Raw genomic sequence first — 25,015 nt, forward strand, 5'->3', positions numbered from 1 at the left:
CGCTGTGACAACCAATCACAGCGATCACATGCATTTCTGCATAGAAAACAGTGTGCACGCGATCGCGTGCACACAGCCCTGTGCCCTCGCTGTTACCAACAGCTCTGGGCACTGGGCAGAGTATCAGGGACCAATCTGATGGTCCCTGATCATGTGGTCGCTGTGAAAACCTATCACAGCGACCACATTTGTTTTATTTTGACTTTTCTGGCAGTAAATCTCCTGCCTCTTTTCTTCTCCTCAAACATTGTTTCAGTTTGAGGAGAAGAAGAGACTCGAGAGAATTGCTGCCAGAAGATTACAGTGAAAAAAAATACAGTTACACTAAAACATTCTCTGTATAGATAGATTTCTATCTATCTATACAATCTATCTATCCATCTATCTTTTTTTCTATCTATCTACCTTTCTTTCTTTTATTCTATTAGAATAGGCAGGTAGGGAGTATATAATTATATATATATATCCACATATATATAATATATATAGCAATAGCGGTTTATTTTTTTGTTAGCGGTAGTGTAGATATATATAGCAGTTAGTTTGTGTGTTTTATAAAAAAAAAAAAAAAAATTTGTTTAGTTAGTGTTAGTGTTAGTTACGTTATGGCGAGGAAGTTGTTTAGCGCCGAGGAGGCATACGCCATGCTGTGGTCTGAGTCGGAGACCGCATCAGAGATGGCGTCCGAGATGGAACCTGTTTTAGGTAGTGACGATGACAGCATCACTTCAGGTTCATCTTCAGGGGACGTTGTCCCTGATGCAGTCGAAACTGCAGAACATGAAAGCGCAGGGCCAAGTAGCGCTGTAGCACGGGACAGCCTGGTCCCTCCAGTCCAGGCTCTTGTATGGGCACGTGCCCCATCTTTTGGGCCTAGAATCCACGGATTTACGGCCACTCCTGGCATAACCGTGGACAATACAAATTTTGTCCAAATGGATTACTTCCATTTATTTATAACGGACGACATCCTAAATCAGATTGTCCACGAAACAAATTTATATGCCACGCAATATATAAGGCAGAAACCTTCATCCACCCATGCCAGAGATTGGACGCCCACCAATTTGCAGGAATTAAAAAATTTTTTGGGGCTCACCCTAAATATGGGTATTGTCAAAAAGCCCTCCATTAGGTCTTACTGGTCAACAAGACCCGCCCAAGCCACCCCAGTATATTCTGCAGTAATGCCCAGGTCTCGTTATGAGACAATAATGAGGTTCCTCCACTTCAATGACAACGCACAGGCCCCCCCAAGTACCGATGCAAACCGGGATCGGTTGTTCAAAATAAGACCGCTAATAAATTCCCTGAATAATTTATTTCTGCAACTCTACACCCCTGAGCAGAATGTAAGTGTGGACGAATCCCTCCTCAACTTTCATGGCAGACTTAGCTTTCGCCAATATCTACCTTCCAAAAGGGCAAGATATGGCGTTAAGCTCTACAAATTGTGTGAAAGCGGGTCAGGATATACCACCGCCTTCAGGATTTATGAAGGGCGGGACCGCACAATAAATGTTCCTGGATGCCCCCCTGATCTTTCCACCAGCAGTAAGATTGTGTGGGAGATAATGCAGCCTCTGCTTCACAAGGGGTACCACCTGTACTGTGATAATTTTTATTCGAGTGTGCCCCTGTTTAGGCATTTGCATGCTGCAAGGACTGGGGCATGTGGTACAATGCGCAAAAACCGAATTGGTTTTCCACAGCAATTAGTGGGGAAGCGCATGGTAAAGGGGGACTCCTGTGCTTATGCATCTGAAGAATTGCTGGCGGTCAAGTTCAGGGATCGCAAAGATGTGTATGTGCTAAGCACGATTCATACCGCAGGAACAGTGGCAGTGAGGGAAAGAGGGGCAACATCGGACAAGCACAAACCAGTGAGCGTGTCCGAATATAACAAGTACATGGGGGGGGTGGATTTAAGCGACCAGGTTTTACAGCCCTATTTAGTAGAACGCAAAACTAAAACCTGGTACAAAAAGGTGGCCATTTATTTGTTACAGGTGGCCATCCACAACTCATTTGTGCTCTACAAAAAAAACAGAGGCAGAGACACATACCTGGATTTCCAGGAGAAAATTATTGAAGGCCTCATTTTTGATGTTCAGGACACCCGAGAATGCCCCCAGTCTGAGGATGTCACGCGACTGACTGAAAGACACTTCATCAGTCGGATTCCCCCAACAGCAACCAGAAGCAACCCCCAGAAAAAGTGCCGCGTCTGCAGAAAAGACGGGCACCGCAAAGATTCCCGATATTTCTGTCCCTCATGTCCCTCGCAACCAGGCCTGTGCATTGAGCCATGTTTTAAAAAATACCACACTGTTCTGAATTATTAGATTTTAGTTAATTTGTTGAAAATATATTTGCCCTACATTACGTTTTTATTTTTCCCCTGATTTTACTCCAAGGGTGAGGGAGGGAATGGGTGGGGGGTGGATGTCATGTTTGATGTTTTCTAAAGTTCATCTGCTGGAGAGCTCCATTTGCATTAACCTGAAATTTCTTATTTTAGAAAACCCCAAAAAATAAATTCCTATTATACCCCTAGATGAATATTTTGGGATTTCTGCTTCAAGAGCAGATATTTTGGAAGTGTTATAGAAACTCTGTTGAGTTTTGTAAAACCAGCTTTGAAAAAAAGCGATTTGTGAAATAATCTTCTTCTATCCTCCGCCCTCCTACATCTCTATGTGATAAATAAGGCCACATATTTGGTATCCCCGTGCACGGGAGAAGTGGCATAATGTGAACGGAGATTAATTTTGACCGTGGTCTAAGCCGTGTGTGAAAAATGCTGGTATAAACTGACGCATTTGCTAAAAAATTGCTAATTTTATTTTGATCCATCTTATTCAAGAAACTTTCAGAAGAAAACTGGACTGTCTAAAAATATGATAAACCCCTTGAAGGAAACCTTGTGGGGTCTACTTGTGTGAATGAAGTCGTTTATGGGGTGTTTCTAATGTTTCAGCAGCATTACGCCCCCCAGAAAACAGTATGCGGCTATAAAATCAAGTGCAGAATTCCTGGACCGAAAAGGCCAAAAAGCCTCCTTTTATGCCAAGCCCTGGCACATGCCCGTGAATAAAGCACACATATTTGGTATCCCCATGCACGGGAGAAGTGGAAGAATGTGAAATGCGATGAATTTTGTCCGTGGTCCATTTTGTGTGTGAAAAAGCTAGCATAAACTGACGCATTTGTTAAAAAAAAAAAGGTAATTTTATTTTGTTCCATCTTATTCAAGAAACTTTCAGAAGAAAACTGGACTGTCTAAAAATATGATAAACCCCTTGAAGGAAACCTTGTGGGGTCTACTTGTGTGAATGAAGTCATTTATGGGGTGTTTCTAATGTTTCAGCAGAATTAGGCCCCCCAGAAAACAGTATGCGGCTCTAAAATCAAATGCAAAATTCCTGGACCGAAAAGGCCAAAAAGCCTCCTTTTATGCCAAGCCCTGGCACATGCCCGCACAGCGAATAAGGCACACATATTTGGTATCCCCATGCACGGGAGAAGTGGAAGAACGTGAAAGGAGATGAATTTTGGCCGTGGTCTATACCGTGTGTGAAAAATACTAGCCTAAACTGACGCATTTGCTAAAAAAGTGCTGATTTTATTTTGTTCCATCTTATTCAAGAAACTTTCAGAAGAAAACTGGACTTGCTAAAAATGTGATAAACCCCTTGAAGGAAACCTTGTGGGGTCTACTTGTGCGAATGAAGTCATTTATGGGGTGTTTCTAATGTTTCAGCAGCATTAGGCCCCCCAGAAAACAGTATTCGGCTCTAAAATCAAATGCAAAATTCCTGGACCGAAAAGGCCAAAAAGCCTCCTTTTATGCCAAGCCCTGGCACATGCCCGCACAGCGAATAAGGCACACATATTTGGTATCCCCATGCACGGGAGAAGTGGAAGAACGTGAAAGGAGATGAATTTTGGCCGTGGTCTATACCGTGTGTGAAAAATACTAGCCTAAACTGACGCATTTGCTAAAAAAGTGCTGATTTTATTTTGTTCCATCTTATTCAAGAAACTTTCAGAAGAAAACTGGACTTGCTAAAAATATGATAAACCCCTTGAAGGAAACCTTGTGGGGTCTACTTGTGTGAATGAAGTCGTTTATGGGGTGTTTCTAATGTTTCAGCAGCATTAGGCCCCCCAGAAAACAGTATACGGCTCTAAAATCAAATGCAAAATTCCTGGACCGAAAAGGCCAAAAAGCCTCCTTTTATGCCAAGCCCTGGCACATGCCCGCACAGTGAATAAGGCTCACATATTTGGTATCCCCATGCACGGGAGAAGTGGAAGAATGTGAAAGGAGATTAATTTTGGCCGTGGTTCATACCGTGTGTGAAAAATGCTAGCATAAACCGACGCAATTGTTAAATTCTTGCATTTTTTTCCAATTTTGCCCACTTTAGAGAAAAAAAAAAAAATGATATATACTGACAAATGCCACTAAAACAAAGCCCTATCTGTCCTTTAAAAAGAGTGTAAAATTCAAAGATGAACTTTATTCACCTGCTGAGTTATAGTCATCTAAAGAAGCGCATAGCAAAATTGTGAAATTTGCTCTGGTCATTTAGCTGTAAAACAGCCTAGTCCTTAACCGGTTAATGTCCTCTTTTTATCTTGGGGATTGTAAAATTCTGCCACAGTTTATTTTCCACATGTTTTGTTCCAAAGGAAGCCTTGGCTTGATCTTCCATGTTGTCTGTGTCTGCCTAGTAACCGACGCCAGTCCTCATACACAGCACAGGACCATCCGCATTACCTCTGACAAGTCTCAGAAAAACAACCACAGGGCTTTGTCCTGTCCACTCTTTTTTAATGTGCTGCTGTGCTGTTGATGCAGCTACTACTACCACCACCACCCGTGCTGTCAGTAGTCCACCACCACCACCACTACTACCAGTCAACCACCACCAATCCACCCCCAGTGCCGTCTGCTACAAGCAGGCCTGCCCCACCACAGGGCTTTGTCCTGTGACTGTCCAGTCTGTTAATGTGCTGCTACTACTACTACCACCACTCTTGCTGTCCGTTGGCTACCTCTACTACCACCAGTACACCTCCACTGACGTCTGCTACAAGCAGGCCTGCCCCACCACAGGGCTTTGTCCTGTGACTGTCCAGTCTCTTTTTATGTGCTGCTACTACTACTACTACCACCACCCTTGCTGTCCGTTGGCTACCTCTACTACCACCAATACACCTCCACTGCCGTCTGCTACAAGCAGGCCTGCCCCACCACAGGGCTTTGTCTTTGACTGTCCAGTCTGTTTTAATGTGCTGCTACTACTACTACTACTACTACCACGACCCGTGCTGTCTGTTGGCTACCTCTACTACCACCAATACACCTCCACTGCCGTCTGCTACAAGCAGGCCTGAGGCCTGCCCCACCACAGGGCTTTGTCCTGTGACTGTCCAGTGTCTTTTAATGTGCTGCTACTACTACCACCACCCTTGCTGTCCGTTGGCTACCTCTACTACCACCAATACACCTCCACTGCCGTCTGCTACAAGCAGGCCTGAGGCCAGCCCCACCACAGGGCTTTGTCCTGTGACTGTCCAGTCTCTTTTAATGTGCTGCTACTACTACTACCACCACCTTTGCTGTCCGTTGCCTACCTCTACTACCACCAATACACCTCCACTGCCGTCTGCTACAAGCAGGCCTGCCCCACCACAGGGCTTTGTCCTGTGACTGTCCAGTCTCTTTTAATGTGCTGCTACTACTACTACTACCACCACCCTTGCTGTCCGTTGGCTACCTCTACAACCACCAATACACCTCCACTGCCGTCTGCTACAAGCAGGCCTGCCCCACCACAGGGCTTTGTCTGTGACTGTCCAGTGTCTTTTAATGTGCTGCTACTACTACTACTACTACCACCACCCTTGCTGTCCGTTGGCTACCTCTATTACCACCAATTCACCTCCACTGCTGTCTGCTACAAGCAGGCCTGGAGGGCTTGTCAAAAGCCATTGCTTGTTGCTTTTACATCCATGTATGGATGAACCCCGGCAGGCATCTGCCACCATAAAGGGTACGTTTTTTTAGGGCTTGTCAAAAGCCATTGCTTCTTCTTTTACCACCTTATATGTATGAACCCTGGCAGGCATCTGCCGCCAAAAATGGTTAATTTTTGTACCTTTTTTAACAATGCATTAAGCATACAACATGCACAAGTGCAGTGGTTTCTGTTAGTTATCACCGCGTCCCTTCCATTTTCCTATAGCCATACATGTTGGCGTAACTTTGACACTAACTTTGCCTTAAAGACAGCTCAAACGTACTTGGATACACTCATGGGTGACCTAAGCGTGTTATACAGGGCTTCTATGGCTTTTAAACAGTGTTATACATGATTTTTAGGGGCTTTCTTGTATTACAGGTTCGGTCAGAATTAGTTCGGTCCGAATCGAACTTTTTCATGAAATTCGGCGAACCAGCCGAACCGAACTTTTCATAAGTTCACTCATCTCTATTTGTGACAATCACAATCCTACTTTTCCTTGAAGAAACACTGTGCAGACAGACGTAATTTTATAAAACATTAGATTTATTTCCATACTCTGTTTGCTGTCTAATGTTTAAAGTGCTCTTACTAAATTATGATAGGTCAGTACATGAGTCAAAAAGGGTTGGACCTCACCATTGTGATTGGCTCGTAATGTAGTCCAATTGCGATATAACTTATGGTGTATTGTTGAGTAAACCTCTGTTTATACCAGAACTCTCTTGTGTATAATCTCCCTGTGTGCGTGCACTTGGCTTAAAATGTCTTTGAATTTTACATTTATATGATGTTGGACAAAATGCCGCAACACATATGTCCTAATAGGGCATAAGGAAAGGGGCTGTTGAGATGAGACAACCCCTTTAAATATGTAATTTACACTACCCATTACCTACTCTGCACTTGCATCATCAAAATACTAAACATAACATTAAAACCACTGACCGGTGAAGAGGATAACATTGATTATCTAGCTACAATGGCGCCTGACAACGGGTTGGATATATTAGGCAACAAGTGAACAGTCAATTCTTGATGTTGATGTGCTGGAAGAGTCTGAGCAACTTTGACCGGGACCAAATTGTGATGGCTTTGTAAAGTGTGGGGGATAAATTGTATTTGGGCCCTCTGTGGCATTGTAAAATATTATGCAAGTATAATATGTGCGCTATACCTTTAATCAGAGCTGTTGTCTGCAGTTATCTGCTTATTATGTGTGCTTTCTCCCCCCACTAGTTGGTGCGTCAGTAAAGTTGTCAGTCCGTCCACTGTGATGATAGCGTTTAAGTTACGTATGTGGCCAGTCCAGTCTGTGTTGTGTAATGTGTTTGCTCTATAACGTTTAAGTTGTTCCTTTTCAGGTATGACAGAGGATGACTGGCTTGCTGGCTCTTTAAACTATGCACCGGGTTTTATGGCCCAGATGCCATTTCACCTGCCTGAGTCGTGTCTAAACATTGTAGCTCCCACATTGGGGAGACCTGAGTAGATGTGTGACAGAATAAAATATTGACGCCGGACTTAAAATAAAAGTTTAATGTCGTAACTAAATCTCGTGTCTTCGTGCCATCTTTCCAGTGACATTTCAGCAGGGAACCTTATAGCACCTAGGCTGCCCCCTGACCTACATAGATGACTGGGTCAGGGAATCTCCAGGTCTAGTGAGGTGTCCCCGGTATACAGTAGTTAATTCCTACCAAAAGCAGTCCAAGAAACGAAAAATTACAACAGGGTTATGGGCGCCAAAGGCACATTAATGTACAAAGATAGGGAGCAAGGATTAGCCCGATCCCAGGGAAAAGCTACTGTAGCACAAATTGCTGACAAAAGTTAAAGGGGTTTTCCCACAATGGTCCCAGTTTTCACTATCTCTGCATGCTGTCATTTTAATAGGAAGTTTCATTGTTTACTGCTAGTAAATAAAACTCTGGCCTGCTTATGTGAATAAAGTATATTTGTGTACAAGACAGCATAGAGTTATAAGAGTTTACCTTTACTTTCCGACGTGTTTTATTTCATATTTACATGATGTAAAGTTAAAGCCGAACCAGTATAGCTGTTATGTGAGGCCATAACTTGTGTGATCGCAATTTGAGTCACGTTACGCCTTGATCTCCATGCAGGTTCAAATCAGGTGGGGGGGGGGGGGGCGAGCTGCTCGGAGAAGTAACAGATACACTGAGACGTTTCTCAAGGCAAAATACTTCTGACTTTATTTGCAGAGACACAGAGTTTATATAGTAAAAATATCACATGACTACGTGCAGACACACATTTAATCATTTACATTCTTGTGGTTTCTTCCCTTGTGATCTATGTCACAATGTACATTGTTCTTATCTCTTAGTTGTTGATCTGGTGCCTGGTCCTTATCTTATCTTGGCTGTATACACAAACCTTGAACATTAAACATCAAACATTTAAACATTAAACATCTAAACATTAAACATCAAACAGACTCCTTCGTGTCTGGTAAGTCCTTGTAGGGCCCCAATTTCTACTATCTAAAGAATGTCTGCATATCCATTCCATTACCTTTCCCAGAATATATTCTAATACATGTTCCTCTTCCATAACATTTCACTCCTTGGGGTCCCAGATACATTATACATATATTTATTCCATAACAATCCCTCCTTTTGTGATTTTACCAACACCTAAATTCCAATGCTACTTCTATCTCCTGATAGCAAGGCTTCGATCCATTTCTTCACTTGATTCACACAGGTATGTAGGTGGGGTAATCTCACAACACTCTTTCATCATAATGTATAGGCCTCTGTTTGAATGCTTCCCTTATTTTGCAAAATGCATAACAATTGAAACATGTAAGCAATATAAACAATATTATGAAACATATCAAGGGTTGGAATAACACATGCAGTATCTTAGTGGCAGTGGGGGAAAATCCTGTAAATATGTCATACCAATGATGGGCACTGGCATCTTTTATTGCTGACGATAAATTTATTACTTCCTTAGCTGCTATTGTAGCCAATACTTTCACTTTACTTAGAGTTACATTATGGGCTGCTATCAATTTCTTTACGTCTTTAGACTTTTGTAACACTTGTTTTAACTCTTCCAGTGGCAAACTAAAATTTCCATAGGGCAAAGGTTCAGGTACCCATACAGTGGACATTATTTCTTCTAAAGTAGGCAGGAACACTATAGTTTGGTTCCCCCAAGTCAAATGCGTCACATTGTATAGACATCCTGAAAATGGTCCCATGAGATTAAACTGGCTAAGGGTCTGTCTATTGTTAGTTATTAAGCATACATGCTGTGGACCTACTTCAATATAAACCTGTAGGTTAGCTTCTGGGATTATAGTGAGTGCGCATACATTATCCTGGTGCTGCATTAGACAGGGTTCATATATCCCTGACTGTTGATTACATACATATCCTTGCTCTGTTAATTGGCACAAATCTATATTCCTTGTCTTATTTTGAGAGTCTATGTGTGTTCCTTTTATTTCTGGCATCCAATATTGTCCTAATAATGTCACCGGATCAATCATTACCATTGGCATAACAATAAATTTGCATAATAGAGTAGGATTTTTCACATTAAATGCTATTAGTCTTCCTGCACACCATCTAGGTGTACACTCAGTATACTCAGGCTGTAACAATAACCACGTATCATTTCTCTCTCTTACGGGCAGAATGTCTGTCCATTGCCTAACATGACTACTAAACAATTTATTCTTAAAATTATTCATCTGTTCTTGTTGCCACATCGTTTTAAGCGTACATACTGTCCAATTTACAAAAGTTGATACATTCTGTAATGTTCTATATTCGGTTAGCATATTTTCATTGAAAACATTTAGGAACAGTTCATCTATAGCTAACCCTCTCTGTTGTATGGCAAAGGTAGTAGGTAACCATGAGGCACCTATCCTTAATGCAGTAGATGTGTCGTCTCCCACTGAGTTTAATTTGTTCATAACTGTTTCTAACTGTATACCATTCAATACTCCTAATCCCGTTCCTGCCCCTCCTAATAACGTGTCATACCATTCTCTTTTTTGTCTATGGCAGCTGGGGGGTTCAGGGAAGGAAATATTGAAGTGTACATTCTCTTTCTGCTGTTGGGTTACAGCATTCTTACATGTATGTGGTATTCTTTCTAAATTCTGTTCAGTAACATTTGGTTTGTGGCCATCGTGTAAAAATTCAACACATAACACATAGGTAGTTCTATTTTCGATCTTGGTGTTATTGGTGCACCAAAGTCCAAACATACTTTGATCAATAGAGAAAGTAGCAGCCAATTTTGGATATTTGTATTGTGTTTCATTGTAGAACCTCCATCTGTCCGTATTTCTTGGGGCATCATATTTCATCAGAAACCCTACCTGCCGCTGTTCCTGCATAAATGTTCCTTTTGGTATCTGATAACAATCAAGATACCCTTTTAATTTCATAGTTATATTATCACCATCTTTGGGTATTCTTACATACAACATCCGTGAATCTGGGGGTCCATTTTTACATAAGGCTGGTGCAGAGATGGAAATATTGGCAATAGTGCAAAAACTACTCCCGTTCGCTTTTTCCGGAGGGGAAGGTGCACACGTAAAGTTACCGTGTTCCGTTTGGTTGCTCTTCTGTAACCATCCTGCTTTAAAACTTCCACAATCCTGAGGAGGTCGTGTTAATTCTGACGGTGTATGGGGGGCAATTTCTTTCAAGATTAGAATTCCCAACATCCACATAAAAATTCTAAACATCTTCCTTAGAGTCTTCTTTCGTTTGTACTGTAATTTTTTTGCAATGGCTGGCGTGAATCCAACTTGTCTTTCCTTCGAGCTTCACTGAGGTGCTTGTAACGAGTAGGACTTGAAACGGTCCGTCAAATCTTGGGTCTAGACTTTTCCTCACGTGTCTCTTAACGACTACCCAATCTCCCGGTTCCAGCTTATGCGTCCCTTCAACTGAATCGGGATCTGGAATGGAAGCAAAAACTTGTGCATGCACCTTGGTCAATTGTTTGTTCAGGGTTGACACATAATCTGTTAGTCTACCATACTGCATTTGGAGCACCTGTGGAAAATAACATCCTAATCTGGGAGCCGACCCAAATAAGATCTCATATGGGCTGAGACCTGTTCTTTTTGTGGGCGTGTATCTTACTGAGAACAAGGCTAATGGTAGACACTCGGTCCATGGTTTCCCGGTTTCTACCATTGCTTTTTGGATTTTCAATTTGAGAGTCCCATTTAGTCTCTCAACCTTCCCACTACTTTGTGGATGGTATGGTGTATGTAGGGCTTGACTTATGCCTAGAGCTGACAACACATGGTTCATGATTTCACCCGTAAAATGAGTTCCTCTGTCGCTCTCGATCACCTCTGGAACTCCATATCTGCACACCACCTCGTTGATCAGTTTCTTTGCTGTGGCTACGGCTGTAGCTTTGGTGACTGGAAAAGCTTCTGGCCATCCTGAAAAGAGATCAATACAAACAAGCACATACTCATAGGTACCGACTTTTGGTAATTGAATATAGTCTATCTGTAGTCTCTGGAATGGGTAAATTGGTCTGGGTGTGTGCTTCTGTGGTACTTTTACAGTTCTTCCAATATTATGTGTTGCACAGATCATGCATCCTTGTGTAAAACTGCTGGCCATCACACTAAACCCTGGGGCATACCACACCTTGTTTACCAAGTCCATCATTGCCGTTTTTGACTGGTGTGTCTCTCCATGTGTTATTTGGGCCATCATTGGGAACATTGTCTTAGGCAGGCACAGTTTATTCTTGCATTGCCAGAGGCCATCTTTTCGTAGCGTTGCTCCTTGGGCCGTCCACTTGTCTTTTTCCTCTTCTGTTGCTTGTCCTTGAAGTTTTTGCAGTAGTTCCGGGCTTACAGCTGGTCTTGTTTCCTCTGGATCTTTTATCTGACATACGGCTGCTAACACGGGTAGCTTCTGTGCTGCTTGCTTTGCCGCTTCGTCTGCCAGGGCATTTCCCCTTGCTTCTGGTGTGTTGGCCGTAGTGTGAGCTTTTATCTTTATTACTGCTACCTCAGTGGGTAACATCAGGGTCTCCATCAAGTATTTTACAAAGTCTGCATTCTTTACAGGTGTACCTGCAGAGGTCAAAAATTGTCTTGCCCTCCATATGGGGCCATAATCGTGTGCAATCCCAAAAGCATATCGAGAGTCAGTGTATATATTTGCTGTCTTTCCTTCTGCATATTGGCATGCTGCTGCCAGGGCCTTAAGCTCCGCTTCTTGTGCTGAGCGGGACGCTGGTAAGGAGGCTGCTTCTAGGACTACATCTTCGGTGGTTACTGCATATCCTGTAAGAAAAGATCCTTCTACACAATACCTTGAACCATCCACAAAGAGTATTAGGTCTGGGTTTTGGAGTGGGGTATCTTTTACATGTGCGAACCCCACTGTTTCCTGGGCCATAAGGGCCATACAATCATGTTCATCAGTTTCAGGCAAAAATTGTGACCATACTTTACCTACGTCTTCTCCCCCTTGCTCCAAAGGCAGTAAGGTAGCTGGGTTCAATGTAGTACAGCGGTGTAAAGTAACCTGCTCAGGAAGAAGAAGAGCACAGGTTAATCTCAAATGTCTTGCAGTTGACAAATGCTTCGGCTGTATTTGAGTAAGAATAGCAGTAATATCATGTGGTGCAAACACTTGGACTGGAAATGCTAGGACCAAATCTGAGGCCTTGTCTAACATTGCCTTTACAGCAATGATAGCTCTCACACATGATGGGGAACCTCGGGCCACAGGGTCTAGTCTAGCTGAATAATATGCTACCGGGCGCTGCTGTGGTCCATGACTTTGTGTGAGAACTGCAGTGGCATGTCCATTTTGTTCAGTACAGTACAACCTGAAGGGTTTGTCATAGTCTGGAGTACCAAGGGCTGGAGCTGTTTGTACTACTAATTTAAGGCTATGAAAATTCTCTTCAGCTTCTGGGGTGAGTCCGAATGGCTGACTTTTTAGGCAATCATACAGGGGCTGCATGAGGATCGATGCTGATCTGATCCAGGGTCTGCAGTAAGAGACTAAACCTAAAAATGTACGTAAAGCATTTAAAGATTTTGGAACTGGTATTTGTACAATAGTTTCTACTCTGCTGTGTGTGAGATGCCTCGTGCCTTGTGCTACACAGTGTCCTAAAAATACCACTTGTGTGCAACAAAACTGCAACTTGTCTTTTGATGCTTTGCAGCCATGGTTAGCTAGGAACGTGAGGAGTGACACAGAAGCCTCTGCGCACTCTTGTTGGGAGGGACAGCAAAGGAGTAGATCATCAACATACTGTAATAATACTATTTCCTCGGGAGGCACCCATTCTGCAAGTACCGACTGCATTGCGGCCGTATAGGCACTTGGAGAGTTATGTGCTCCCTGGGGCAAAACAGTCCATGCATACTGTTTTCCCTCATGTGTGAAAGCAAAAAGATACTGACTATCTGGGTGCAATGGGACTGAGAAGAAGGCGTTTGCCAGATCCACCACCGTGAAATGCGAAGATGCTGCTGGGATCTGAGCCAATAATACATGGGGATTTGGCACTATCGGTGTGTAAAAAACTGTTGCCGCATTTACTGCCCTCAGGTCTTGGACCATCCTATATTTTGTAGGTTGGCCTTTTTCTGATTTCTTTTTAACAGGGTATAAGGGAGTGTTACATGGGGACACTATTTCCCTTAGTACTCCTGCTTGTAGGAAGTCCCTGATGCTACTGGTTATAGCATCTGATTGGGCTTGACTGAGGGGGTATTGTTTCTTTTGAGGTAGTGGATGATTGGGTTTCAGTTTGACCTCTACCGGGGGTACTGGCAGTATGCCTACATCTGTAGGACTTTTTGACCACAACTTGTGTGGTACATATTTCAAACATTGTTCTTGCTCTGTGGGAGTATATGCTTGTACGTATGCTTGCATAGAGGTACTCCATGGATTGGTGTCACAAGCCGCTACCAAACACAACTCCTCCTCATTCAGCTGGCCACATAGTTTTACCGTCCCATCTGGCAAATACTCGATGGTGGCCTGTAATTTTTGTAACAGGTCAGCACCAAGCAAGCAAGCAGGAGTAGTATCACAAGTGACCAACCTAGTAACGAGCGAGCTGTGTGGTCCAAACTGGAGTGTGACAGGTTTACTTATTTGATTTTTCACCACAACTCCTCCCACACCCACACATTCTTGATAATCTGGGGACAACATCTCGGACGGAAGTAATTGGGTTTTGATGACAGTCATGGCTGCTCCCGTATCTATAAGGAAGGGTATGGAGGGACCTCCGTTTATCTTTAACGGGACCGTAGGGGCGGGGCCTAAGGAAACTACTTGTATCTGTGTTACTGCCCCTTCCTCGGGATTGCCACTGTCCTATGCTTGGTATGACTGCAGTTGTTGTATCTGCGGAGGTGCTGCTTGCGGGAACTGTCGTGGGCGTTTTGGACCTCTACAGTACCTGGCTACATGTCCTTGCTTCCGACAATTATAGCAAGTTATATCTTTCTGTAATGGCCTTGGTGCCTGTTCCTGTTGCTGGTACTGAGGCTGGTATACTCCAGTACCAACAACTTGTTTTTTTCTTTGCCCTTGTGCTTTTTGACCCTGCTCTATACCTTGTGCTATTTTTAACAGGTCTCCTGGGGCCAAACTTCGGTACTCAGGTCTAGCTACTAACAATGCGTCTTTTATGTGTCGTTTTAGCCCGTCTATAAAACAGTTTGTCAGTAGTCTAGTATCTAGTTGGTTATCTCTTCTGTATCCCATATTTTTCCAGCTTGTCTGAAGTCTAGCATAAAATTTCTCCACTGTTTCACTTTCCTCTTGCGTAAGGTCTGTCAGGTTAAGTCCTAGCTCTGCCTGCTTTTTCACTGCCCATTCTTTCAATTGATTTACCATGTCCTGTCCTGATGGCTCCGTCTGAGCCCAATTCCCTCCTACCGGGGAATCTAAATCATCCATGACAGCAGAGCTATAGATTCCCATTTTGGTATGTATGAGCTGCACTAAGTCTTCCCATGTTGCTGAATACATTTTCTGAATTTGTTCTATATATCTCCAGAAAGGGACAGGCTCTGTCTCCGGGTCAGGGGCTTTCTGAACTAAAGTCAACGCATCCCTAGGGTTCCATGGCTTATATTTATGTTCTCTTCCTTTATTGAAATTCTTGTCAGCTTCAGTCGCAAATAGGTCTGTCAGCACTTGTAACCTTTTTCCCACGTTTTCTAATGCTTGCGTCGTATCTTTTGACTCGGGAAGCTTCCTTGCTGCTTCTGCCTGATCCATATTACGCTGATGTCTTTCCCTTTCCTCTTTCTCTTCTGCCTCCTCTTTTTCCCTTTTCTCTCTATACGCTCTAGTTTCTACTCTTTCATCTGTTGAGCCCTCGGCTCCTGCTGTTACTGGGGTTATTCCTGCCAACACTACAGGGGCCAATCCTATTGTTTGCTTATATGGTTCTGGTACTTGTTGAGGTGAGGGGGCAAAGGGGTTTGTACTACTCATTCTTGGTACTACTGGATATATCCCTAGGGGATTTTTCTCTCCTGTTCTTGCTGCCCCACATGCAAAACAAGTATCCCTCCATGCTTGATTCTGCTGACCACACACTCCACACGTCCATCCCCCTGGTCCCTGCGTCGTGACTACCCTATACCCCGGTGGACTACTTGCTATTCCGTTTCCTTGTTTACCACCTTCATTATAACAAGTGTAGTAAAACTTATCTTTACATTCTGTTTCCCTGAAACCTCCTCGTACTACTTCTTCTGACACTTTTCTCCATGCTTCTGCTTTCCCCTGTAACTTTTTATCTTTCAACCATCCAAGTTTTGTGTCACAACATTCATTCCATTTTTCCAGATCTAATCTTCCCGCTTTTCCCATTCCACATGCCTTCATTAACTGATTCGTTCCTTTTGTCACATCCTTTCCCTCTTTTTCCGCCACTACCTGTTTGGCTGTCAGTCCTTGTGGGTGCTCATCTTGTAATAGGGACACCAAGTTCCCCATCTTACCTAGTTATAAGTGGTCGCCTATGGGCAGACCCTAAGTTACGTAGGGGGTAATTTTCCTGATAGGTGAATTTTTTTTTTTTTTTTTTTTTTTTTTTTTTTTTTCACCTATTTTAGACAGTTACTTATCCCCTCGAAACTCCTTAATAGGAACACCAAGTTCCTCATGTGACTGTAAGTGGTGGCCTTTTTTTGGCACACCCTAAGTAATTCAAGGGGTAAGTTTCCTGATAGGCAAATTTCTTTCTTGCCTATTTTCGACAGTTACTTATCCACTTGATACTTCTTATACTTCTTCCACTCTGGCCAGAGGATCTTTCCCTTTCACAGTCCTTTTATAACTTTCCTCGTCTGAGACACCACTCAAGGAGATATCCTCCACACCATAAGAGTAATATGACAAATATTCCTAATCCAAATAACAAGGCAAACGTAAAATCAAGCTGTTCATTTGACATGCCGGATTATCAGATTGCAGAAAATTCTGGAATTTTGAGCTGAAAATCAGTGCATGATAATCTCCGCAAGTACCTTAATGCTGTACACACATTTTCGGTATTTTGCCGGATTATCAGATTTGCACAAAATTTTCGATTTCCGGGCTAAAATTTAGCCTATCATAATCCCCGTAGTCACCTGAAGCATGTACACATGTTTCTGGTAATTTGCCGGATTATCGGAAGTTTTTTCCAAAAACAATTTCCTTATTCTAAAATGCATTTGTGACACAAAACTGGGTTTCTACAACATTCATACAAATACTGTCATGGAGATCAGGCACTTTATCCTGAGGGTAGGATTACATATAGACTTGACCAGATTTTTACACTAAAAATACCCTCATGTGGCCCCTCTATTCCTCAGGAGTACTACCGGGAAGGTGACCTACCAGACGGGAAGGTGCAGAGCAGAGTTTGTAAGAATTAAGTCTTCTTACCTTGCTGCAGCAGTGGTCTGCCCGTTCCTTCGTCCGGGAGGTCGCCACTCTAGTCCCGGGAGATCCCCTGGGTGGGGTGCCGTCCTTCTGGTCAAGTCCCTGTTCGGGCGCCAATTTCTGTGATCGCAATTTGAGTCACGTTACGCCTTGATCTCCATGCAGGTTCAAATCAGGTGGGGGGGGGGGGGGCGAGCTGCTCGGAGAAGTAACAGATACACTGAGACGTTTCTCAAGGCAAAATACTTCTGACTTTATTTGCAGAGACACAGAGTTTATATAGTAAAAATATCACATGACTACGTGCAGACACACATTTAATCATTTACATTCTTGTGGTTTCTTCCCTTGTGATCTATGTCACAATGTACATTGTTCTTATCTCTTAGTTGTTGATCTGGTGCCTGGTCCTTATCTTATCTTGGCTGTATACACAAACCTTGAACATTAAACATCAAACATTTAAACATTAAACATCTAAACATTAAACATCAAACAGACTCCTTCGTGTCTGGTAAGTCCTTGTAGGGCCCCAATTTCTACTATCTAAAGAATGTCTGCATATCCATTCCATTACCTTTCCCAGAATATATTCTAATACATGTTCCTCTTCCATAACATTTCACTCCTTGGGGTCCCAGATACATTATACATATATTTATTCCATAACACTTGCTAAAAAAAACAATATTAATAGCCCAGCAGTCATGTAATTGCTTGGTTGGAAAGCATTACTTTGGACATCTGTGTGCTATGGATGCAATTTTATATTTCTCTTGCTAAATACAAGTCGTATACTCAGCAGTAGCTGTCGTAATAAAATCGGAGTTATAGCAGTAAACCCATTCAGACCAAGAAATGTATTGCTGAAAACAACAGGATTATGTGTATATATATATATATATATATATATATATATACAGCAACAAAACTTCACTGCTATTCACAGTACCTCTATATATTATGACCGGAGCCCAGCAGGGCAACAATGAGATTGCAGATGATTAGGCCCATGTGTTTTTATGTTTGCTGACCTTTCTATGCTTTATCTCAAGTTTTAGCTGCAAATTCACCAGCACAAATAGCAGAATTAATCATTTCTACTTCCTTTGACTTCATTTTTTGTTCCAAGTTTAGGGCAATGTCAAAGTAGAGTAATACAATATATTTTACAGAACATATCTTTCAGACTCTCATGAATCGTTTCTTCATCCACAATTAGAAGTGGCACCAAATAGGTTCCCCACAGCTGTTTATATACATACAGTGGCAAGTGCAGGATTTTTAAAGATTTGTTTTCAAGGGCATTGGTGCCGGGATGCTCTAGCTTTCCCTAGTAGCAACACAATTTTGTAATTTAGCTTAAAGTTTTCTCCTGTACTACACAACGGGGGTCTTCTGGATACTAGGCATGTTTGTCCATTTTTATGTATATATACCGTATTTTTTGGACTATAAGTCCCTGTTCACACTGAGTTTTTTGACGTGGAAACTGCGCGAAAATGCCTCCCATTGATTTCAATGGGAGTTGGACGAGTTTTTTTACAGTGGGTAAAAAAAACGCGTTGCGGTAAAAAGAAGCGTCATGACCCATCTTGAGGCGGTTTCCGCCTCCAAAACCCCATTTCAATCAGTCAGAAAGAGGAAAAAAACGCCTCGACGAGTGTTTTGATGAGTTTTTGTCAAACCACTGTGCAAAAACCGTCTGGAGCAGTTTTTGCAGGAGGAATGCACCTGACCATAAGACGAACCCAGGTTTTAGACAACACAAAATAGGGAAAAAATTATTTGTTCAGTTTCACCACATTCTGAGAGCCATAACTTTTTAAAATATTTTTTTTCATCGATTGAGCGGTGTGATGGCTTATTTTATTGGCATCATTTTTTGGTACATACGATTTTTTAGACTTTTTTTTAATTTTATTTAAAAAAAAAAACGATTCTGATGTTTTTAAAAAAAAAATTACGCCGTTATCCATGCAAGTTAAATAATGGTATATTGTAATAGATCGGACTTTTACGGACGCAGCGATACCAAATTATTTTATTTTTTACATTGCGCTTGGGGAAAAATGTGAAGGTTTTTTTTGTAACTTTAAATTTTTTTTACATTTTTTTTTCACTTCTGAAAATTTATCTAACTTTATTTATTTTGTTTTTACACATTTTATTAGTTCCCCTAGGGGACTTGAACCACTGGCCACTTGGTTACATGTGGAGTTACTGAAACAGCAAAACTCCCTGAGCTACGCTGTTTCCATAACTCCCATAGTAGTGAATGGCAGTTACGGAAGCAGCGTAGAACGCGAGCTACGCGGTTTCCGTAACTACTATTCAGTTCTATGGGAGTTACAGAAACAGCATAGCTCAGCGAGTTATGCTGCTTTAGTAACGCCATATGTAATCAAGTGGCCGGGAGAGCACAGAAAGCTAAAACAAGGTTTAGGGGGCCCCGTTCTAGAGATAGGTGCTTGTCCCAGAGGTGGAACATGTCATAAATGTCCTTCATGGAAAAGCCCTATAAATGCTGCGGTCACTATCAACCGCGGCATATAACTAGTTAAAGGGGTTTGCCATAAAACACATGTATCCCCTATCCACAGGGGATACTGCATGCGCAGTAGAATCCCATTCATCTCAATTGAGCTGCCGGACACAGAACGCGGAAGTCAAAGCTTCTCGGACCCCCAGCGATCACACATGTATGAAACCCTTTAAACAGCCAGGAACAGAAAAATTGCTGTTCCTGGCCGTTAGAGCAGCGTGTCAGCTGTAAAACACAGCTGACACCCGCAGACTCCGTGAGTGAGCCCGCTCCATGCATCACCCCCCCCCCCGCTTCATGATGCAAGCCGGGTCCCTTGACTGCGGACCATAAGACGCAGGGACTTTGTAGCCAGATTTATTCTTGCTAAAAACTGCGTCTTATAGTCCAAAAAATACGGTGTATATATATATACAGTGAAGGAAATAAGTATTTGATCCCTTGCTGATTTTGTAAGTTTGCCCACTGTCAAAGACATGAACAGTCTAGAATTTTTAGGCTAGGTTAATTTTACCAGTGAGAGATAGATTATATAAAAAAAAAAAAAAGAAAATCACATTGTCAAAATTATATATATTTATTTGCATTGTGCACAGAGAAATAAGTATTTGATCCCCTACCAACCATTAAGAGTTCAGCCTCCTCCAGACCAGTTACACGCTCCAAATCAACTTGGTGCCTGCATTAAAGACAGCTGTCTTAAATGGTCACCTGTATAAAAGACTCCTGTCCACAGACTCAATTAATCAGTCTGACTCTAACCTCTACAACTGGGCAAGACCAAAGAGCTTTCTAAGGATGTCAGGGACAAGATCATAGACCTGCACAAGGCTGGAATGGGCTACAAAACCATAAGTAAGACGCTGGGTGAGAAGGAGACAATAGTTGGTGCAATAGTAAGAAAATGGAAGACATACAAAATGACTGTCAATCGACATCGATCTAGGGCTCCATGCAAAATCTCACCTTGTGGGGTATCCTTGATCCTGAGGAAGGTGAGAGCTCAGCCGAAAACTACACAGGGGGAACTTGTTAATGATCTCAAGGCAGCTGGGACCACAGTCACCAAGAAAACCATTGGTAACACATTACGCCGTAATGGATTAAAATCCTGCAGTGCCCGCAAGGTCCCCCTGCTCAAGAAGGCACATGTACAGGCCCATCTGAAGTTTGCAAATGAACATCTGGATGATTCTGAGAGTGATTGGGAGAAGGTGCTGTGGTCAGATGAGACTAAAATTGAGCTCTTTGGCATTAACTCAACTCGCCGTGTTTGGAGGAAGAGAAATGCTGCCTATGACCCAAAGAACACCGTCCCCACTGTCAAGCATGGAGGTGGAAACATTATGTTTTGGGGGTGTTTCTCTGCTAAGGGCACAGGACTACTTCACCGCATCAATGGGAGAATGGATGGAGCCATGTGCCGTCAAATCCTGAGTGACAACCTCCTTCCCTCCACCAGGACATTAAAAATGGCTCGTGGCTGGGTCTTCCAGCACGACAATGACCCGAAACATACAGCCAAGGCAACAAAGGAGTGGCTCAAAAAGAAGCACATTAAGGTCATGGAGTGGCCTAGCCAGTCTCCAGACCTTAATTCCATCGAAAACTTATGGAGGGAGCTGAAGATCCGAGTTGCCAAGCGACAGCCTCGAAATCTTAATGATTTACAGATGATCTGCAAAGAGGAGTGGGCCAAAATTCCATCTAACATGTGTGCAAACCTCATCATCAACTACAAAAAACGTCTGACTGCTGTGCTTGCCAACAAGGGTTTTGCCACCAAGTATTAAGTCTTGTTTGCCAAATGGATCAAATACTTATTTCTCTGTGCACAATGCAAATAAATATATATAATTTTGACAATGTGATTTTCTGTTTTTTTTTTTAAATATAATCTATCTCTCATTGGTAAAATTAACCTAGCCTAAAAATTCTAGACTGTTCATGTCTTTGACAGTGGGCAAACTTACGAAATCAGCAAGGGATCAAATACTTATTTCCTTTACTGTGTATATATAATACACTTTTTAGCCATAACATAAATTTGGAGGCCAAGTCAACACCTTGAACTCTTTGCCATGTTCCTTAAACCACTCGTGAACAATTTTTGCAGGGTGGCAGGGCACATTATCCTGCTAAAAGAGGCCACTGCCAGTAAGGAATACCGTTACCTTTAAGAACACTGGGTCTATAACAATGTTTAGGTAGGTGGCACGTGTCAAAGTAACATCCACCTGAATGCCAGGACCCAAGGTTTCCCAGTAGAACAGTTCCCAGAGCATAACCTTCCGCCTCCGCCAGCTTGCATATTTTCCATAGTGCATCCCGGTGCCCTTGCTTCCCCAAGTAAAGAACACATGCACACTCTGCCAACCACATGATGTAAAAGAAAACTTAATTTCTCAGACCAGGCCACTTTCTTCTATTGTTCCATGGTTCAGATCTGATGCTCACATGTCCATTGTGGGCGCTTTCAAAAGTGGACAGGCGTCAGCTTGGGAATTCTGACCAATCTGCAGTTTTGACGCCCGAAACGCAGTAATCTGCAATGTTCTGCAATTTATGCTAATGTAGCTCAGACCAGACAGGCTAGCCTTTCTCCCCATGCGCAACAATGAGCCTTGGAAGCCCATGTCGCCAGTTCACCGATTGTCCTTCCTTGGACCACTTTTAGTAGGTTCTTATCACTGCATACAGGGAACACCCCATAAGACTTGCCATTTTGGAGATCCTCTGACCCAGTTGTCTAGCCATCACAATTTAATCCTTGTTAAAGTTGCTCAGATCCTTACGCTTGCCCATTTTTTCTGAATCCAGCACATCCACTTCATTAACTTTATGAGCTGACCGTTCCCTTGCTGTCTAATATATTCCAGCCCTTGAAAGGTGTCATTTTAATAAGATAATTCATGTTATTCACTTCAACTGTCATGTTATAGCTGCTAATATTCTTAGTAAGGAGTAAATTGTGCCATATATACCGTTGAATACTCTCTGCTATATTTTCTTTCAACATTTCAATAGATAAAGATGAATGTCAGATGGGAGCAAATAAAATATGTGGAGAACACACAGCTTGCCATAACACACATGGAAGCTACTTCTGCATCTGTTTAAAAGGGTACCGACCATCCAATAATCATGAAAATTTTATACCCAATGATGGCACTTTTTGTACAGGTAAGTAGCAGAACGTGATGAGTGGATGGATTATATTTTATAATAAATACAGTGATTTGAAATGTTTTCTCTGTCCCTTTATTATTGTGTATTTGTTACATGATGTAACAATTGGAATTATTGAATAATTAATGCATTTGTAGAAGCAGGAAATTCATCTAACATCCATATCCCCACTGTGAAGAAGTAATTGCCCCATTAAATGTAATAATCGATCACCTTTAGCAAAAATAATAATAGCCACACACTTCTTATGATTTGATATCTGTGTCACGTTGGGTACGCGGACCCACTGAGCTGTACCGCCTTGACGGTATGACAGCTGGCCAACAAGACCCAGGTCACTGTCTATAGTTCGTATAGGTGTACCTGTGGTAGCTCAGACAGTAACAAGACAGGCTCGGCTGGGACTAGGCAGCAGGCAGGCACCAGGCATGGTGTAGCAGGACAGACGTGGTACTCAGCACAGCACGACTTCAACTGAATACGGCACTTGACCAGGATAGCACGGGATACATGTTACAGGTAGCAGGAACGGGAAACACTGGGAACTGGAAAACACTTAGGAGACCATTTGCAAAGACAGACTAGGGTAACGACAACAAAGCTCAGGCACTGCAGGAAGGGGCAGAGCCCTTCTTATAGTCCAGGTTGCTCCTGGGCTAATTTGGTACTTTAACTCAGGTGCGCGCGCTGGCCCTTTAAGAGCGGGCACGAGCGTGTGCGCGCGCACCCTACGGGACCCGTCCGAGAGAAGCGGAAGTGAGCGCTAGCGTCTCCTGAGGAGGAGATGGGGGCCAGCGCTCACAGATCTATGGCTGCAGCCGTCAGGAGGTGAGTGAGCCTGACGGCCTGCGGCCATGGGCATGACAATCTGTCTTTCACATAACTGTTGGATAGTACTAGTAGTTTACTGTTCTTTGCAGGAATTGCTTTAATTCAGTCATTGCTAGATTTGTTTTCCAGATGGACTGCTTGTTTCAGCGTATATGTAGTGTAGGAATTTGAGTAGGCCAACCCAAGAATTTTTTTTTTTTCATCTCAGCCGTTCAGATTTAGTTTACTGTTTTGCTGTATAACCCAAGCTTCAGTTTTAGATTCCAGACAGATGACTGGTGATTTGTTTTAACAGTTTTCTAGTACAGTAGACAAAACATAATTATTTTAATAAAGTGGCAGGTTGTCACAAGACTATCACACTACTACCACCATGTTTGACTGTTGGTATAATGGTATTACTGGGGAACACCTTACACCACACATAATAGGACCTCTGTTGTTCCACTCTGTCCATACAACATTATCCCAAATAGCTAGTGAGATGAGAATTGATGTTACTCTGGAAAAGCAGTGGTCGCCATCTACTCTTCTTTATAACGTTTTTGCCAATCTCTTTCTGGTTAATGCAGAATTATGTACATGTACGTAATCTGCAGCGGTTAGTTGGCGCAGAATGCCGCACATGGACGTCATTCTAATTGTGCCGACACAGGAGCTGTGCATGTGTCATCGCTGCGGGAGCCCGGCTGTGACTGACAACCGAGCTCCTACTGCAAGTTTCAGTATTGGAGATAATGCCAAACCCATTCGTTAAACCCCTTAAATGCCACAGTCAATAGCAACTGCAACATTTAAGTGGTTTTGTCACAGTCTGTGGGTATTTGGACCCACTAGGCTGCACCGCCGCAGCAGGGAGGCAGCTGGCCAAACAACAGAGTACCCCATCAATATAAAGTCTCGAGGCTTTGGCACGGATGGAGATGGATGCAGCAAGTTACGCCAGATGTGGCGGATCACAACAGGTGCAGCAGGTTGCGCAAGGCGGGCGGATCACACTGGACGTGGCAGATGGCACTTGACGTGGCAGATGACACTGGACATGGCAGACGACAGCAGGTGCTGAGGGACACGACTCCAACACTAACAGGCTCTGGAACAAGGACACAGTACGGGATACAGGATACAGGACACGGGTAACAACAGGAACAGGATAACTAAGGGACCATTTGCAAGACTGACATGGGAACACTAACAATGCTCAGGCAAGGATCAGATGGGCAGGGCCCTTTTTATAGTCCAGGCAGTTGACAATGATGATTCCATTTGTGCGCACGCTGCCCCATTAAGACCGGGCACGAGCGTGCACGAGCATCCTACGGGATACAGATGAGGGGGTGCTGCATGCTACATGGATTCTCTTTTTAGTGCTTTTTGAATCCCTGTGTCATGGTCCATCCTCTCATTCCCTGCCCTAGGCAAAACACAGTTTATCCGTTTTTTCCCGCCCAAAATTC

The 25,015-nt window shown here is 42.9% G+C and overlaps 1 protein-coding gene across 1 annotated transcript in view; it reads left to right on the plus strand.

The window, feature by feature from the left end:
* SUSD1 (sushi domain containing 1) overlaps positions 1-25,015 on the plus strand; it is a 258,455-nt gene that overhangs the window by 44,719 nt on the left and 188,721 nt on the right. The window contains exon 3 of the mRNA XM_075825598.1: positions 22,566-22,721. Within this exon, the coding sequence (XP_075681713.1) occupies positions 22,566-22,721 (156 nt within the window). The remainder of the gene's footprint in view (positions 1-22,565; positions 22,722-25,015) is intronic.

The sequence above is a fragment of the Rhinoderma darwinii genome, chromosome 1, assembly GCF_050947455.1.
Source record: "Rhinoderma darwinii isolate aRhiDar2 chromosome 1, aRhiDar2.hap1, whole genome shotgun sequence".
Taxonomy (NCBI): Eukaryota; Metazoa; Chordata; class Amphibia; order Anura; family Rhinodermatidae; genus Rhinoderma; species Rhinoderma darwinii.